Genomic DNA, 17,480 nt, shown 5'->3' on the forward strand with positions numbered 1-17,480 from the left:
CTGTGCTCATCCCACCCTGTCCTCATCCCACCCTGTCCCCCTGTCCTCATCCCACCCTGTCCCCCTGTCCTCATCCCACCCTGTCCCCCTGTCCTCATCCCACTCTGTCCCTCTGTCATCATCCCACTGCATCCCTCTGTCCTCATCCCATGAAAATGACAGGACGGGTCTTAAAAAGGAAGGGGTGCATCGTATATAGTAAGTAGGGGGTGCGCAAGTTTCACCAGGCCTAGGGCAGCACAAAACCTAAATACACCCCTGCTCACTCATCCATGTCTTTATGGACCTTGGTTTGTGCACTGGTCCAAATTATTTGGTGGAGGGGGGATTATGGCGTGGGGTTGTTTTTCAAGGGTTGGGCTTGGCCTCTTAGTTCCAGTGAAGGAACTCTTAAGACGTCAGCATACAGGTCATATTTTAGGCATCCTCTGCAACAAAAATGTTTTGGTGAAATACTCCCAATGGGTTTAAAACTTTTAAAAGAAACGAGACCCTGCATTAATTTTATAAGAACACTGCAGGTGCATCAGCCGTGACAGACAATCAAAGCAGTCACATGACCCAGATGCCAGCCTCTGCCTGACAGTTTTTAGAACTTTTAAAGGACCAGGATGCGGTTGGCACGAAGGAGTTAATTAAAATCAGCTTCTGGACTTAGCATACATGTCTGGCAATTTCCTCACCAATCAACATGTTTTAAATATTGTCTGTGTGTCCATTTATAAGATTTTCTCTCAATTCCTTAGACCCCTTTCACACTGGGGCGTTTTTCGGGCGTTATTCAAGCGATTTTTAGGCGCTTTGGAGTTAAAAAAAAAGCCTGTAAAGCTCCTAAAAGAAGCCTCATCTGCAATCCTACTGTGAAAGACCGAGTGCTTTCAGAGCCCTTTCACACTGCCAGCACCCGAAAAACGCTGGTAAAGCACCACTAAGACCCTAACGTTTTAGGGCGTTTTTGCAGTGCCTCAGTGTGAAAGGGCAAGGCGTTTTTACAGCGCTTTCAATTCATTTCAATGGAGAGGGGCGTTTTTGGAGCGTTTTTTTCAGCGCCCAAAAGCTGCTCCAAAGATGCTGCTTGCAGGATTTTTCTCAACACCCCGCCAGTACAACGCCTCAGTGTGAAAGGGCAAAGCGTTTTTACAGCGCTTTCAATTCATTTCAATGGAGAGGGGCGTTTTTGGAGCGTTTTTTTCAGCGCCCAAAAGCTGCTCCAAAGATGCTGCTTGCAGGATTTTTCTCAACACCCCGCCAGTGCAACGCCTCAGTGTAAAAGGGCAAGGCTTTTTTTTTACAGCGCTTTCAATTCATTTCAATGGAGAGGGGCGTTTTTGGAGCATTTTTTTTTTCAGCGCCCAAAAGCTGCTCCAAAGATGCTGCTTGCAGGACTAAGGCCCCTTTCAGACTGGGGCGGGAGCCGCGGTGGCGGTATAACGCCGCTAAAAATAGCGGCGCTATACCGCTGGGATTGCCGCGGGAATCAGCCGCTAGCGGTGCGGTATTAACCCCCGCTAGCGGCCGATAAAGGGTTAATACCGTCCGCAAGGCGCATTGCGGGCGGTATTGCCGCGGTTTCCCATTGTTTTCAATGGGAAGGAACGGTATACATGCCGCTCCTCTCACCGCTCCAAAGATGCTGCTGACAGGAGATTTTTTTGTCTGCCGCCAGGCTTTCACATTGAGTCTGCAGTGAAGGAGTTTTTCAGGCGGTATAGCAGCGCTATTTTTAGCGCTGTACCGCCTGAAAAACTCCTCAATGTGAAAGGGGCCTTAGTGTGAAAGGGTCCATTGAGATGCATGGAGAGCCTTTTATGAGCGTTTTAATAGCGCTATTTTTAACGCTAAAATGCTGTAAAAACGCTTCAGTGTGAAAGGGGTCTTATTGTCACCTTTCACCTGCACAGAAAGTAAAAAAAGAGTCTAAATATGTTTTTCTTGCTCTCTGTGTACCCATTGGGGAATTTTATTTTACTTCTAGCTCTGTCTGACATCTGCCAATTAGACAGGGAAATAAAATATTTTTTCTCACTTGCTGCTCTGTCTAAATGACGAGAAATTTAGGGCACTGCAAAAAAAAAAAAAAAAAAAAATACAGAGGTTGTAACCCTTCCACATTCTATCCTAAATGAAAAAAAATATTTTTTTTTGCCTAGAATTGGGCTTTCACTTGTAGAATTATGTTGCCGTACTCTGCTGAGGTGTTATATTTCGAGCGCCCAACAGACATAACGCCCACACGTCGCACAAATGCATCACTGAGTGGTTGATGTTTATGTGATGATAGAGCATTCATTGCACACTCTCAATGCAATAAATGCCGCAGTTGCCACATGATTGCCAATTCTTCTCATCCCCCCCCAGAACTATTTAAAGGGATGCCAGAGCAGGCCGGACGGGTAATCATCCTTTAGCTGCACCCCTGAAAGTTTCAAAGTAAATACATATTCATTTGCATCTCTCTTGACTTACCTGCTCCACATTTTGACCTTTGGTCACATATTCATTCCCAACCTTTACTCTGGGATGGAGCAGACCTTTAATGAGATCAGCTGAGCTGATTCCTGTTAGATAGGCTGCCTTGTCAGCACCTGGAAATGGGAACAAATTAGAAGTAATTTGATTCTGGCCATAAAATGTAAGATAGCATTACCCATTTGGGGGTCTGGTGGGTGTACCATCACAATACATTCGCATTCACTTACTTTCAGTGCCGTCCGCTTCAGCCTGCTCCTCCCTCTGCTTCTGCTTGAACTTCATGTTCCCAAAATGCATGACGGCGCCAACTATTTTATAGCTGCCAGTCTTCTCCTCTGGGCTGAAACCCAGGATATCCATGGCATGCTGGGAAAGAGAGAACATAGGACATGCAAGATGACATAAGTTAACGCGTCTGGACGTTGAAATTAGTTACAATGTACAGACCCAATAAAAACCTAGCAATACTTATATAAATGCAATCTTTTAGATTGTAAGCTCTAATGAGCAAGGCCCTCTGATTCCTCCTGTGTTAAATTGTATTGTAGCGGAACTGTTTGTCATAATGTTGTAAAGCGCTGCGCAATATAAATCCTGTATAATAATAATAATAAATTTTATTCATTAGAAGTCAGTGACAATATTTTTCCAGGCCTTGTCAGTTGATTTCTGATTTGGTTTAAGGCAGTCAATATTTTTGGTAAAAACTCAAGCTGTCACTGGTGATTATCCAGTTCAGTTGTGGATACACTAATAAAAGGGCCTCTATGTAAAAACAATTTTGGGACCCCTAAAGATAGATGTAGATGAAGAGTTACAATATCCTGAAATTTCCACCTGGGGTCAGACACCACTTCAGTTCAAGTCCAAATCAAGTCAAGAGGAAATGGTAGAATAATTCCTGTTCCTTAGTGCTGGTAATGTAGGAACTGATAGAGATGTTTTCTGCCTGATATCACTTGGTTATAACTTTTGATGAGTTTTGGCGTCTTCGGGCTAGGATCTGAACCAACATGCACAAGCCCGCCAGGAAGCTATCATCTGCATGGGCCAATCATAAAGTATACAAGGGTTGGGTATACATGCGGCTGTGGGGTGGGGAATGTCTCGGACAGATATGATTGGCCCAGTACAGAGACAGATTCCTGATGGGCTTGCTCAAGAGGGTTCAGACTAGGATCCAAATACGCCTCATCTCAACTTATGACCCAGTGGGTCATGCACAAAGTCTGTACAGATGATCTGTGTCACTGGCTCTTAAGAAAAATGCTAAAGAAATTGTATCAACTGCCTTTCAATATCTCAGAATATCACAAATCAAAGTCTAATGCCGCGTACACATGGCGGTTTTTCGGGATGTAAAAAATGTTTTTTTTTTTTTAATGTCATTAAAAACGATCGTGTGTGGGCTCCAGAGCATTTTTTACGACGTAAAAAATGTCCATTAAAAATTTAGAACATGCTCTAAATTTTCACGTTGTCGTTCTTAACGTCATAAAAATTGGTTGTGTGTGGGCTTTAACGACGTGAAAAAAACGTGCATGCTCAGAAGCAAGTTATGAGACGGGAGCGCTCGTTCTGGTAAAACTAGCGTTCGAGATAGCACATTCATCACACTGTAACAGACTGAAAAGCGCAAATCGTCTTTTACTAACACAAAATCAGCAAAAGCAGCCCCAAGGGTGGCGTCATCCGAATAGAACTTCCCCTTTATAGTGCCGTCGTACGTGTTGTACGTCACCGCGCTTTGCTAGAGCATTTTTTTTTCAGGATCGTGTGTAGGCAAGGCCGGTTTAACAATAATCGGGTTGAAAAAAAGTTTTTTTTTTCTAGACCATTAAAAATGGTTGTGTGTACGCGGCATAACTGTTAGCATACATTTAAAAAAAGGCTTATTTTAATAGAGGATGATCTAGGAACAGAGGAATATTTACCCTAATCCCAGTCCCCCCACCCCTGAAGGCTTAGGTTGTGATGACCGGTCCTTCAAAGCCGCTATTTTTGCTGGCCCTGTTGCCACCCTTCTTGCAAATGTCATCACGTACCATGCAGCACCAGCGTTCACTACTGGTCCTGTATCATAAGTAATGACATAGGAGTGCATGCCAATTCCAATGCTGGAGAGGGGAGAAACTGACTTTCAGCTACAGAATTTTTGTAATAAGGCAAGAGTATACATACTGTATATTTAAATACCCTGTGGTGCAGTCTGGGTCAGCGTGCCCTTTGATCAGTGTGTGTCTTGAGTTCCCATGATGTGGCAGAAGGCACAGGGGTTGATTTACTAAAGGCATAAATAATGTGCACTTTGCAGTTGCTCCAGAGCTTAGTAAATGAGGTAAGGCCTCTTCCACACAGGCGGACTCTACGGCTCAGCGGGAGATCTCTCCGCTGAGCCGGCGGATAACAAGTCCCTCTCTGCTTACTGAGCGGGGAGGGGCTTGTGCAGCGCCGCTGCCTTCTTTGGGGAGATCTGATGAAAACGGACAGCATGTCCGTTTTCATCAGATCTCACCCGATCCGCCATGGACGGAGGGGGACGTATCGCCATCTGTCCGATTTTAACAGATCGGATGTCAGCGGACATGTCTCCGCTGACATTCGACGCTCCATAGGAGCCGTCAAAACTGAAGGTCTAAAGCTTCACTTTGCAAAGAATACATGTGCAAGGAAAATAAAAATAACAGCATTTTTGCTTGCACATGATTGGATAATGGAAGTCAGCAGAGCTTCTGCTCATTTGCTAAGCTCTGGAGCAACTGCTCTTGTAGTAAATCAACCCCACAGAGTCTGCCTTCCCTACCCTTCTGAGCCACAATTTTTGCATAAAACTACTAACTTGTTCCCATTAAATATTAGCACAGAAAAGCAGTCAGCTGTAACTAAAGCAATATTTGTCTACATTCACATGCAATGGCAAATGTTAACTGAGTGAGAAAATACTTTGTTACTCATTGTAATACATCTGATATGAATTTCTTTCATGGTTTGATGAGATATATTGATAGACTAATTTAGATCACATACATCAGTGCCCATAAGCTCTTCCCCATCGTCAACGTTATCCACAGTTGTTACACCTTGTGAACAGAAGTGATAGTCGTACGGGTTGGTGGACAGCAGCAGCATATCTGTAATAAAACATTTGCAGGGAATTAGACAAAATATATCCATTTTACATAATGTCACTTCATAGACATCTGAGGTTCTTGTTGGGGTATTCTGAACACGGCCTCCGTCAGTCTACAGGCCATAGTCTTGTTACCTTCAGCTCTTTTAACTTTATAGTGAGTTAAATATTATATTTTATTATGTGAGAACAAGCAAGAACATCCCTGGTAGACTCTGTACCTAAACAATGAAGCCTCGTACACACGACCGAGGAACTCGACGGGCGAAACACATCGTTTTCCTCGTCGAGTTCCTTGTTAGGCTGTCGAGGAACTCGACAAGGCAAGTTTCTCCATTCCCCTCGAGGAAATAGAGAACTTGCTCTCTTTTTGGCTCGTCGAGTTTCTCGACAGTTTCCGAGACAAAAATGTACACACGACCAGTTTCCTCGACAAAAAAATATCTCCCAGCAAGTTTCTTGCTGTTTTTTGCAGAGAAACTCGGTCGTGTGTACTGTATGAGGCCTGAGACTAGCTTCTGGAAATTCAGAGGATTTTGGATGTGTAGAGGGTTACTTATGTAGCGCCACCCCCATAGAAGCCCTTAGAATCCTCTCTTTCTTCACCCCCCCTTATCCAGGCACACACTTATGCCATGTACACACACAGTAGTTGAGGTTGTTATAGCAGCAAATGGGGGGCAGCTCTATATTAGTACCCATAGACTTGGAATGGGATGTCCAACAACCAACAAGCTCATATAAGGGTGATGGTCAGATGTCCACAAATTGATAGCCATAAAGTGTATATATAAATACAGAGTATGCCATGACACAGGATTCCCAGAGCACTATAGAAGTTTTAAAGAGAGCATAACAGAAGACATTTTCCATTTAGGCCTCGTACAGACGACCCAACATGTCCGATGAAAACGGTCCGTGGACCGTTTTCATCGGACATGTCCGCTGGGATCATTTGGTCTGATGGCTGTACACACCATCAGACCAAATTCCGCACGGAAAGAATACGTGGTGATGACGCGGTGACGTGATGGCGACGATGACGCGGCGACATGCGAAGCCGGAAGTTCAATGCTTCCACGCATGCGTCGAATCACTTTGACGCGATGTGCGGGTTCTCGGGCCAGCGGACATGTCCGATGAGTCGTACTGACCATAGGACATGTCCGGCGGACAGGCTTCCAGCGGACATGTTTCTTAGCATGCTAAGAAACAGTTGTCCGCTGGAAACCTGTCTGGTCGGCCGGATAATTGTCCGGTCGGCCCTACACACGACCGAACATGTCTGCTGAAACTGGTCCGACGGACCAGTTTCAGCGGACATGTTCGGTCGTGTGTACGAGGCCTTACAGTTTCTGACTGAAACTTTATTTGGAGCCAACTGCATAGACAAGCACGGAGAGGAAAGGAGGAGGAAGATGTCACTGCTTTGACTCATTCACTTGTGTATTTTAATTTCACCTTATCATACTGGGCTCTGAAAACACCAGACATGTTTCAACAGAGGAGCTAAAGTGAGCAATGAAAGCTTGCAAAAAAAAGTTGCATATGAAAATATAAAAAATATTTCCAATGTCATATGTGTAAAATATTCATATATCTGGCTAAAAAATATATATTATATTATATTATAAGCCCATTGTTTGGTGAATTTGAAATTAAACTGGCTTCTCTCCCCAAACACTATTCTCTTAGCAAATGCATGCGAGCTGCATCTGTTCCACACAGAATCCAGAAGCTTGGATGGTTTGTTCAATGATCAATTCATATTGATATGCCATCTCATAGACCAGGATCGCTTCACCAAAAAATTCGATCAGGTGGCTCATGGTTTGTATGTATGGGCAGATTTTAGGTTATGTTACCTTGAAGCTCTGGCTTTTTCCCAGACAGGATCTGGTAATAAATATGGTAGCTTCTTTCTCCAGGCTGCTGGAAAATTACTCTTGATTTTTCCAGAAGGTCTAAAAGCATAAATGAAAATATTTGTTATGCTATTATCATATAACATTATGAAGTGAAAGCAATTTTACAACTGCGAAAAAAATGTAAACACGAACAGCGAACGTCTCTAAGTTGCTCCTAGTTTTGGTTTGTTAAATATACTAATAAAAGCATTTTTTTTATATCGATTCAAGTTAAAAAAATATATACTCGCTGATCCTGAAGTATTTTTTTTATTATTATTTAAAAAAAACAGCTGCTATATGAGTATGAAATATGTATAAATTAGGGCTGTGCAAATTAACTTTTAATTAATCGATTAATCTTTAATTTTTTTTGATCGATCAAAATCTTTTTGATCGATTAAAATTATTTTGATTGGTACTCACCTCTCCGCCGGCTTCTGGGCCTTCAGGGAGAGTTCCGTCGGAGATCCGGTGACGTCACGGACACCGGCGGGGCTTGCCGTGTCCATCTGAAGGGCTCCTTTGCTGTGCCTTCATATCTGCATGCTACACTTCCCTCTATCACTTCCCTCTATCAACCTGGGATTCTACAACCATCCACTGGGAGTTGTGATAGTTCCCTTCATGGGACATCTACATGCCGACGGACTGATGTTAACCTCTCCTCATCTGGATTCAGCAGTGGGATCGTTGTACACATTTTTATACCAGTATCATACTTAGCTACATGTTTTTATGACTGCTTTTGATACCGCTTGGTATTACTCACACCATTTTTACAGTTTATATAGCTACATCGATTTTATATCCAAGGAGATCAGCTGAAAGTAGTTGGATCTGTATGTGCGTTATAATTAATCGAAATTAATCGATTAATCGATTAAAAAAAAAAAACGATTAATCGAACAGAAAATGTTTGATCAGTAACAGCCCTAGTATAAATGTAATTTTTGTTTGTGGGTTTTAATACACTTTGAATATTCTTGGCAGTGGCCTCTTGCAACAGCAAAATCAGTCATTTTGCAGCATAATTTTGCTAGAATCACTCTGCTCATCCCTAATGAGGAGAGAGTATCAGCTCGTCTAGAAATGCATCAATGCAATGGCAGACCTTTGTACTTTCTGACCAGAATAGGTTTGCTGAGAAACTTACAGATGTCAATGTCAGATGAAGCCAGTTTTCCAGTAGGTCCAAATTGAATTCGAATAAACTTCCCCTATGAGAAAGAATACTTTGTAACATGGTAACAAACACAAACCACCAGCATATACTTTAAATAACACAATAGGTTAACAACATAACATAGCGCTTAATCATTCATAAAAGGCAAATTATTACTCCAACAACAAATTATGATATGTCAAATTTTTGTAACAACTTACAAATCGGGAGGAATTATCATTTCTCAGGGTCTTGGCATTGCCGAAGGCTTCCATCGCTGGATTAGCTTCAATAATTTGGTCTTCTAGGGTGCCCTGAATATACAATAGATAGATTGTATTTCACAAATATGTTATTGAGAAATCTATTTATTTATTTCACATAAAAAAAATATTAAAATAATGTATTATGTATATACAGTGGCAAAAATAATTATTTGAACCCCTGCAGCTCTTTGGCGTTAACTCGACTAGCTGTGTTTGGAGGAAGAAAAATGCTGACTATAACCCTAAGAACACCATCCCTACAAGTCAAGCACGGAGGTGAAAACAATGGGCCAGATTCACGAATATTTACAGCGGCGTAACGTATCCCCTTTACGTTACGCCGCTGCAAGTTTTCAGCGTAAGTGCTTGATTCACAAAGCACTTGCCTGTAAACTTGTGGCGGCGTAGCGTAAAGCCGTCCGGCGCAAGCCCGCCTCATTCAAATGGGGCGTGTTCTATTTAAATTAGGCGCGTTCCCGCGCCGAACGTACTGCGCATGCTCCGTTTTGAAATTTCCCTCCGTGCTTTGCGCGAAATGACATCGCCCCGATGTAATTTTTTGAACGGCGACATGCGTTACATACTTTCATATTCCCGAACGACTTCCGCAAAAAAAATTTTTTTTTAAATTCGACGTACGCCGTACGCCTGTCGGATCTTAGCCAAATGCCGTCGTATCTTTGTTTGAGAATTCCAAATAAAGATACGACGCGGCAAATTTGAAAGTACGCCGAAGTATCAGCAGATGCTCCGGCGTACTTATTCTGTGAATCTGGCCCACCATCTCTACAAGTCAAGCACGGAGGTGAAAACATTATGCTTTGGGGCTGTTTCTCTTCTAAAGGTACAGGCTGACTTTGCCGCATTGAGGAGCCGATGGATGGGGCTATGTATTGTAAATTCTTGGATGACAACCTTCTTCAATCAGCCAGACCACTGAAGATGGGTCATGGATGGGTCTTCCAGCATGACAATGACCCAAAACACACAGTCAAGGCAACAAAGGTCATGGAGTGGCCTAGCCAGTCTCCAGACCCTAATCCTATCAAAACTTTTTGGAGGGAGCTGAAACTTCGTGTTGCCAAGCGACAGCCAAGAAACCTGAAGGATTTGGAGAAGATCTGTAAAGAAGAGTGGACCAAAATCCCTCCTGAGATGTGTGCAAATCTGGTCACCAACTACAAGAAACATCTTACCTGTGTGTTTGCCAACAAGGGTTTCTCCGCCAAATACTAAGTCATGTTTTGCTTGGGGATCAAATACCTCTTTTACTCACTGAACTGCAACTCAATTTATAACATTTGTATCATATGTTTTTTCCGGGTTTTTGGTTGATATTCTGTCTCTATCATTTAAAATATACTTATGCTAACAATTATAGACCCTTCATTTCTTTGTAAGTGGGCAAACTTACAAAATCTTTTAAACGTCCAAGTACAAGAAAACATGCACAAGGCAGGGACAACCAGGAACAGTTCAAGCAGGTTGCCCTGCACTTTTTTCAGCAAGAATGGCAATAAACACAGTTTCAATGCATTTGTACAGCAACTTCATAGTATAAAACAAAAAAAAAAAAAATCTGAAAGTCTGGGCTACTGAATAAAATCAGGTTAACCCTAATAGGATTCCCCCTAATGGAAAAACAGGCAGCACTTTAAGTTGTACCTTTTTGGCCCTTCACACAGGCGATAAAGGGCATGCACCAGATTTCAGCGGCATAAATCAGCAGATTCGGACAATTGTATGGGAACAGCGGTGGCCGCTCAGAATGTACAAAGTCATGACAGGTGTAGAGAAGCCATCGCTGTTTGCATGTATCTGCACATCCACTGGTTAAATGCCATACTCTACCATGACCATGGCTCAGTGAGCCATAATTTTGTACGGTTATGCTATGGTTCCCATGTACACAAATCTGTTTGCTAGGAGCGTAGATGCAGTCGCCATGAGGTGGCCAATCTCCTGGTGAGGCATAAGCGAACATCCCTTAAAGGGCAAACAGATCGGTCGTGCCCACGGGAAGGTTTCTGTAACCCACGGTCCTCCACCAATGTCTGCAGGGTCGCAATCAGGAATTATGGGGCCCCTTACACAGCTTTAGGCATGGGCCCCCTGGAGCAGAGAACCGGGGGGGGGTGGGGGGTGCTGCCGCCTCAAATTGAGAAGCGGGGGGGCTGCCGCGAATTCAGAAGCGGGTGCTGCCGCCGTGAATTGAGGTCAGGGGGCTTTGGGTGCTGATGATCAAAAAAATAAAAAAATTGGGTTTCCCTGGGGACCTCCGGGCCCCTTACAAAAACCAAAAAATATATATAATTTTTTTTTTATAAAAAAAAGGGGGGGGGGTAGCCATCCAGGGCCATGGGGACCTCTGGGTCCTTTAATAAAAAAATAAAAAAAAGTATATAATTTTTTTATTTATTTTTTATAAAAAAGAAATAAAACAAAAGGGGGGTTGCCATCCGGGCCATCACAATTCTATGTTTCTACTCATTTTTAAGTTTGCAGCTAAACAGATCTTCCTTCCAAGTTACAAGTTCACTGTCATAAAGGTGCTTGGCAGTTGGGCAGTGCAAATTTTACTAAATAATAAATATTTTACTAAAAATACATTGTACTAAAACACAAAATATTTTATTAAAAATCAATTTTTACTAAATACTAATAATTTTACTGAAATACATCTTACACAATATAAAATAATAAATAAATTAATAAATAAATAAAATAAATACATTAGTTTATTTCTACTATGACACACTTGCCCTTTTCAACCATTATTCAAATTATAAGTAACATTGTGCATTTTTTTAGGCTCTATAATCCCTGTGCACTTTGTACTGCAAAATAAATAAAAAGCGGTTTTACTGTAGTATGCGTACATGCATATATTAAAATATACCACTTACCCCAGTTTTGGTGGCTGGAGCTTGCTACAAAATGTAAAAGAAAGCAAAAAAAAAATAATTATCAATCTTGTGACATTAATTTATCGATGGTTATTCAGGACACCAAACCACTTAAAACTGTCAATGAATAGGTATTTAGGAGCTGCCAAGTAATGTATAGCTTTGTATTAAGCTGCCAAAATGCGGAAGGAACAAAATCAAGGATAAAAAACAAAATCATTAAAAATTGTAAAGAAGCAAAAGGGAAATGTTTAAACCATAATTCAATTAGAAGAAGAAGAAAAACCAAATACGCGGTATAAAGCAAAAGCCAAAGAGAATCAATTGCACAAAAACTAAAAAAAGGGATAGCGATTAAAATAAAATGAAAGAAAATATGAATGAAAGGCTGTTAAATCCAGATGATTTAAGAATAAAGCAGATGGTCTTAAAAAAAAAAAAAAAAACAGGATTACAAAAAAAGCTAATAGGAATACAGAGAAAATGAAAAGCAAGTATTTAAAAAGTACGTAAAAATATTTTAGTGCCAGTTGGGAAAGAGAGAAGACTAGTATTGCAACATCAGGAGGTAGAAAGTTTCAAGCTCCATAAGGTCTTTGTGTGAAGCTGGAGCCACCTGGTGTATGACCATAAATTAGATGTGGCAGTGTAAGGGCTCATTTAGACCTGCGGTTGGATGGCGTTAAAAACATGCGGTTGAACCGCATTTTAAGCGCCCCCAACCGCCTCCCCTGCAGCACCCTCACTGTTACTCTATGTATCTTTTTTTAAACTGGCCATACATGGATTATAATTCAGCCAGTTCAACAGGAGCCAGCTGAATTTCAATCCATGTATGGCCATTTCCATACTTCTCTCAAATGAGACTATCAGTATATTTTTGGGCTTAACCAGTGCTTGCAGCCAATTGGCTGCGGCGCTGATCAGTGTATTCGAGCGGAGGAGGGGTCCCACTGCCAAACAACAGTAGCACAGCAGAAAGATTCCCCCACCCACCTTGATTGTGTAGAATCAGTTTTTTTTTTTTTTTTTATCAGACTGGCTGATCAAAAGCCACACTTCAGTACATGAAACACAAAACTGTCAGAGCTGTAGCTAAAGTATATTTAAAGCCCAAATTTATTTTTTTACGTTTTGGATTGAGTAGGGAAGGATCCTTGTCAGGTTTTTATGTCTGCGTCCCTTCTACTTGTGCTGGTGACTGTTGTCATGGAGACTGACAGCGAGGCAGAATTTCAAAATTTCAAGTTACCAGAACATGAATAGAGAGGAGATCTTGCCCTAAATAAAAAGTGATTTCTCTCACTTTGGAGAGATTTTTCTTTCACTCCCTGTTGTGTCTATAGGGCAGGAAGTAACAGGACATTTCCCCAACAGGAGTTATCGCCATTTACAAAATTTGGGGATTTATAAATCTTTTAGCACACCAGACCACATTTTGTGAACTTTGCAAAGGCAAGTCAGTCTATAGATCTGCATCCACTTATAAAGCCTATAAAATACTTTCAACAGATCAACCCTTGTGGTCGTCACCAAAATTGCTAGTACAAGCCTTGTTTTATTAACATGTACTGTATATTGATACTCTAGTTAAAGTTAAAGGGTAGAAAGCCAGTTTGAAAGCAAGAAGTCAAAAAAGCAAAAGAAGATAGTAATAGGGGTACAAAAATAAATGGGTACAAAAATAAATGGGAAAATCACGGCAAGGGAAGCGCTGCCAAAGGCACGTTCTTACACTCTTCTTCCCGATCCCTTCACCAAGGGCTGCCACAATGGCAAAGTACTGAATTACACGTTTCGTGTTAACAGTTTTGCCTGCACCGGATTCTCCACTTGGGGTAACGGAAAGATGGTAGATGATAAATGGAGGAAGAGTAATTCAGTATCATTAGGTTGTACCGGTGATGATATATAACACTGGACTCAAACCACAATGAAAATGCATAAAACCTAAATGCTACTATCTTGAAGAAATTATATATATGGTTTTGAAATCTACAATACATTCTTTAAACATTTGGAGTTTGGGCTTCTTAGGAAGGAACTTAGGGTGGAACCTAAAGTTGCTCCAACTGTAGACATTAAATTGTTGGGAGACATGTAAAATGTATATTCATAACATCTAATTTAGAAACTGGCTGAAATGTTCAAGCATATACCGTACATTCAGTATATGATAAACAAAGAGATGAAATTAAGAAGACCTTGAGTAAAAGAGTTTCCCAGCAAACATAAAGCAAAGCATTCAAAAGAAAAAACTGGAAAATTATAGTTTATAATGCTTTATTTTCTCTTTATATAAATCAGTGGTCTCCAAGCTTTTCAATACATGGCTACGTTGTGGATTTCATGGGCTGATTTTTTTTTTATAAAGAGGCCCCCCAGAGTCCTCCCTTACATCCAGGAGAGCCCATAAGAGTCCTCCTTAACATCCAGGAGAGCCCACCAAGGTGACATGGCTGGCTGTGGATGTGCCAGTTCCCATATTATGATACACAAGCCACTGCCAACCAGCTGGGGTATTTTCACAGACAGGTAATGCGGACTTGGATAAAGTCTTCTAGCATGCTGGATGTGGCGTAGTTTGGAGACCCCAGATTGATATCATGCATTTAAAACTATTTTTGCATTCAGTAGCCTCAGATAAGCCCCATTCCCAAAAGACTTTTCAAACAAGAGCTAGTTAGGACTAATAGGGTCATCTTAACTGTTCTGTGGAGGTGCTGGCCAACTGCTTAATAAAAAGTTAGCCACTAGAGGGAGAGTCTACTACTCTGTAAAGTAAATGTAGTAAAAAAAATGAATAGTCACGTCACATGTACATAGGTGGAATAACAAGCCTTAAATGTGCAAATACAATGTACAAATTACAGTCCCAAAACCTGGATATACAATGCAAAACGGCATTTTTTAATACAAAGAATTTAAGAATTCCATTGTCAGCCCTGTTCTTGCATCTAAATACAGTCAAGTGTGTATGAAATGGTGATGCTTTGCTACAAAGCTCAGTATGAGTGTAGAGTTACAGGGACTGACAATGCTGATAAACTCTAATGCTCTATATCTGCGCTGACCAATTGTTCTCAAGTGATTTCACTGCTATGAATAGACTGACTTATTACAGTCCCAGATAACAAAGGCTATGGACAATGATAGAGGGATTGCCACCAAAGGAGAATAGCCAGGCATTTTAATACCAGATCTCTGCTTTACCTAATTAGGTCATGGTGTGCTTCTGTGATGTGCGCGGTGCCTGGTGTGCTTCTTAATTTAGCTTTTGTCGTCTGCAAATATATATATGTATGTGAATCTATCACTCTGAGTCCATTGTCTAAAATAAGGAATGTTGGAGTTGATGCCTGAATTAAACTGTCCAGTATTAAAAATTTAGGAGGATCAAGAGCTACATTTTTACTATCACTTTATAATCCTTGAGACAGTATTAGGGCCAAATTTATAAAGCAGCGCTGATTGGCTGGGCTGTCATTAGCAGCTTTTTCGTTATTGAATGTCCATTGCAAATTTGATTTATTTGTAACACACATACAGGTCTTGGTAACATAATTCTAATTGGCCAGTGTTACATTTGCAGGCACGGATTGATTAAAGAGAACTAGGTTTACCTACTGGCCCACCAGTCCCCTGCTCATACTCAGCTTTGGTTGAAGCTTAGTTGGGACTAAGGACCCTCTGGGGCACTCAGAACTGAATCATAGGCAGAAGAGAGGCTTCCATGCTCCCCTATACTTAGAATCTCCAGATCTATCACAACGCTCCAGCAGGCAAAGTGTTAGGGGAGCAAAGGTAAGGGGAGTATGAGCCAAGGAAGAAAGGGTGTACCCGTTTCTCTATTAAGTCAACTTTTTCTGCGCACTTAATGCACAGAAATTAACATTTTAGGCTGTGAATATTAGGCTGCAGGAAATAAAATTGCACGATTTTCCCATCAACGTAGACAGTGCTGACAGGGAAATCCCTCCTGCCGAGCAATTGCCTCTTCCCGGTGGGGTGTGCATTCAGCTTGCCCATTAAAGGTTCAAATCTCGGCTGGTTCGAACCGTGTATGGCCGGCCTTACAGTGCAATGATAATACCATTTTGCATAGCTGCTGTACCATGGACAGAGCAGTATTGAGATCTCCTGATTCCATGCAGCTTTATGCTACGCAGTTAAAAGTTTTTAAAAATGTAAAAAAATAAAAAATAACGGATTTGTTTCACTGTAAATTACTATGCACTGGAAAATAGGTGGGACTTAAAAAAGTAAATGTAAGTAATATGCTCTAGTCTAGACCAATGGTTCTCAACCTTCTTGAGACCAAGGACCTGTATATTCTTCCCAAACCTTCCATGCCCTAACAGTAAAATAAAAAGTTTATACATATACATAAAAGAATGGAAGGGCCTGGGGGTTGCTATTGGTTGTTCTGGAGAGGGTTAGGGAACTCTGCAGCAGACTTGGTAGCCAAGTAGGGGTTGAGGTTTCTGGAGGGAGCTGGGGGCAACTGTGAGGGATGGGGTCTTTGGATGGGGCTGGAGGTCTCTCCAGCGGGTTGTTTTTATTTTTTAGGGGCAATGTGGGAGACAAGTACTCTGGGGACTGACGGCTCTTAGGGAGCCTGGGGATACTGTGAGAGGTTGAGGGACACTGCAGGCCAAATTGGGAGGTTGTGTAGCACTATAGGAGCTGGGAAGCATTGTGGGAGCTTAGGGGATCTGCAGCTAGCTTAAGCCCCTAGAGAGGGGAAGCTACGCCCCGGCAGTGGGCTAGAGCCAGATGGTTGAGAACTACTGCTTTAGACCAAGTTCTTTCTTCTCTCAATTTATTTTGAATATTGGTCACAGAACAAGAGTCCCTACCTCAATTAGCTTCTTAGCCACATTACATTTTTTTTTATTCTTTATTTTATTCTATCAAAAATATCACCATACAAAATGTCTAAATCATTGCAATCAATACAGTTTACCTCCTACCAACAATTTTAACTTCCTACATTTAATTTTATGGCAAATGTATAAGTTAGTCAGTGAAAAAGAGCTTATTGACAAAGGATGATAAGTGCTATTGCTCAAAATATATTTTCTAATATTTCCAGAAAGAGGGCATACATTTATTACTCATTTTACAAAGCATATTTTATAGTAATTATATACGTATTTCTCCAAAAATTACTTACGTGATCAGCATAGACTGGTTTTCACGATCTAAAATACAGCAAAAAAAAAAAAAAATCAGCAATTTCACAGACTTTGGTGCTTATGAAATTTGTAATATATTCGAGAAAATGTTTGTTAAAATAAATATCATTTGTGATCAGTACTTAGCAGACATGGGTTCAAAGCCCTCGATGAGACTACACTATATGGACACATGTTTGTTGACACCCAGCCATTACACCTATATGAGCTTGCTGAACATCCCATTCCAAAACCATGGACATTCATGTAGAGTCCACACCTTCCTCTCTTCCATCTACAATTGCCTACTCTCCTCTAGGAAAGCTTTACACAAGAGTATCTGTAGAAATGTGTACCCATTCAGCCAGAGAGCATTTGTGAGATCAAGTGCTTATGTTGGATGAAAAAAACTGGCTCACAATCAGCATTCCAATTCATTTCATGGGTGTTCAGTAGG

The 17,480-nt window shown here is 41.2% G+C and overlaps 1 protein-coding gene across 3 annotated transcripts in view; it reads right to left on the minus strand.

Annotated features, from left to right (window-relative positions):
• MYH7B (myosin heavy chain 7B) overlaps window positions 1-17,480 on the minus strand; it is a 72,193-nt gene that overhangs the window by 38,595 nt on the left and 16,118 nt on the right. For all 3 annotated transcript variants that reach the window (XR_005744476.1, XM_040330644.1, XM_040330645.1), the window contains exons 6-14: window positions 17,023-17,050; window positions 13,582-13,678; window positions 11,847-11,870; window positions 8,896-8,988; window positions 8,666-8,729; window positions 7,468-7,566; window positions 5,500-5,603; window positions 2,700-2,838; window positions 2,467-2,585 (exon numbers count right to left, since the gene is read on the minus strand). Coding sequence is in view for 2 of the 3 variants with exons in the window: in XM_040330644.1 (XP_040186578.1) it covers window positions 2,467-2,585; window positions 2,700-2,838; window positions 5,500-5,603; window positions 7,468-7,566; window positions 8,666-8,729; window positions 8,896-8,988; window positions 11,847-11,870; window positions 13,582-13,678; window positions 17,023-17,050 (767 nt within the window). In the remaining variant the exon portion in view is untranslated. The remainder of the gene's footprint in view (window positions 1-2,466; window positions 2,586-2,699; window positions 2,839-5,499; window positions 5,604-7,467; window positions 7,567-8,665; window positions 8,730-8,895; window positions 8,989-11,846; window positions 11,871-13,581; window positions 13,679-17,022; window positions 17,051-17,480) is intronic.

Source organism: Rana temporaria, chromosome 12 (genome assembly GCF_905171775.1).
Source record: "Rana temporaria chromosome 12, aRanTem1.1, whole genome shotgun sequence".
Classification (NCBI taxonomy): domain Eukaryota; kingdom Metazoa; phylum Chordata; class Amphibia; order Anura; family Ranidae; genus Rana; species Rana temporaria.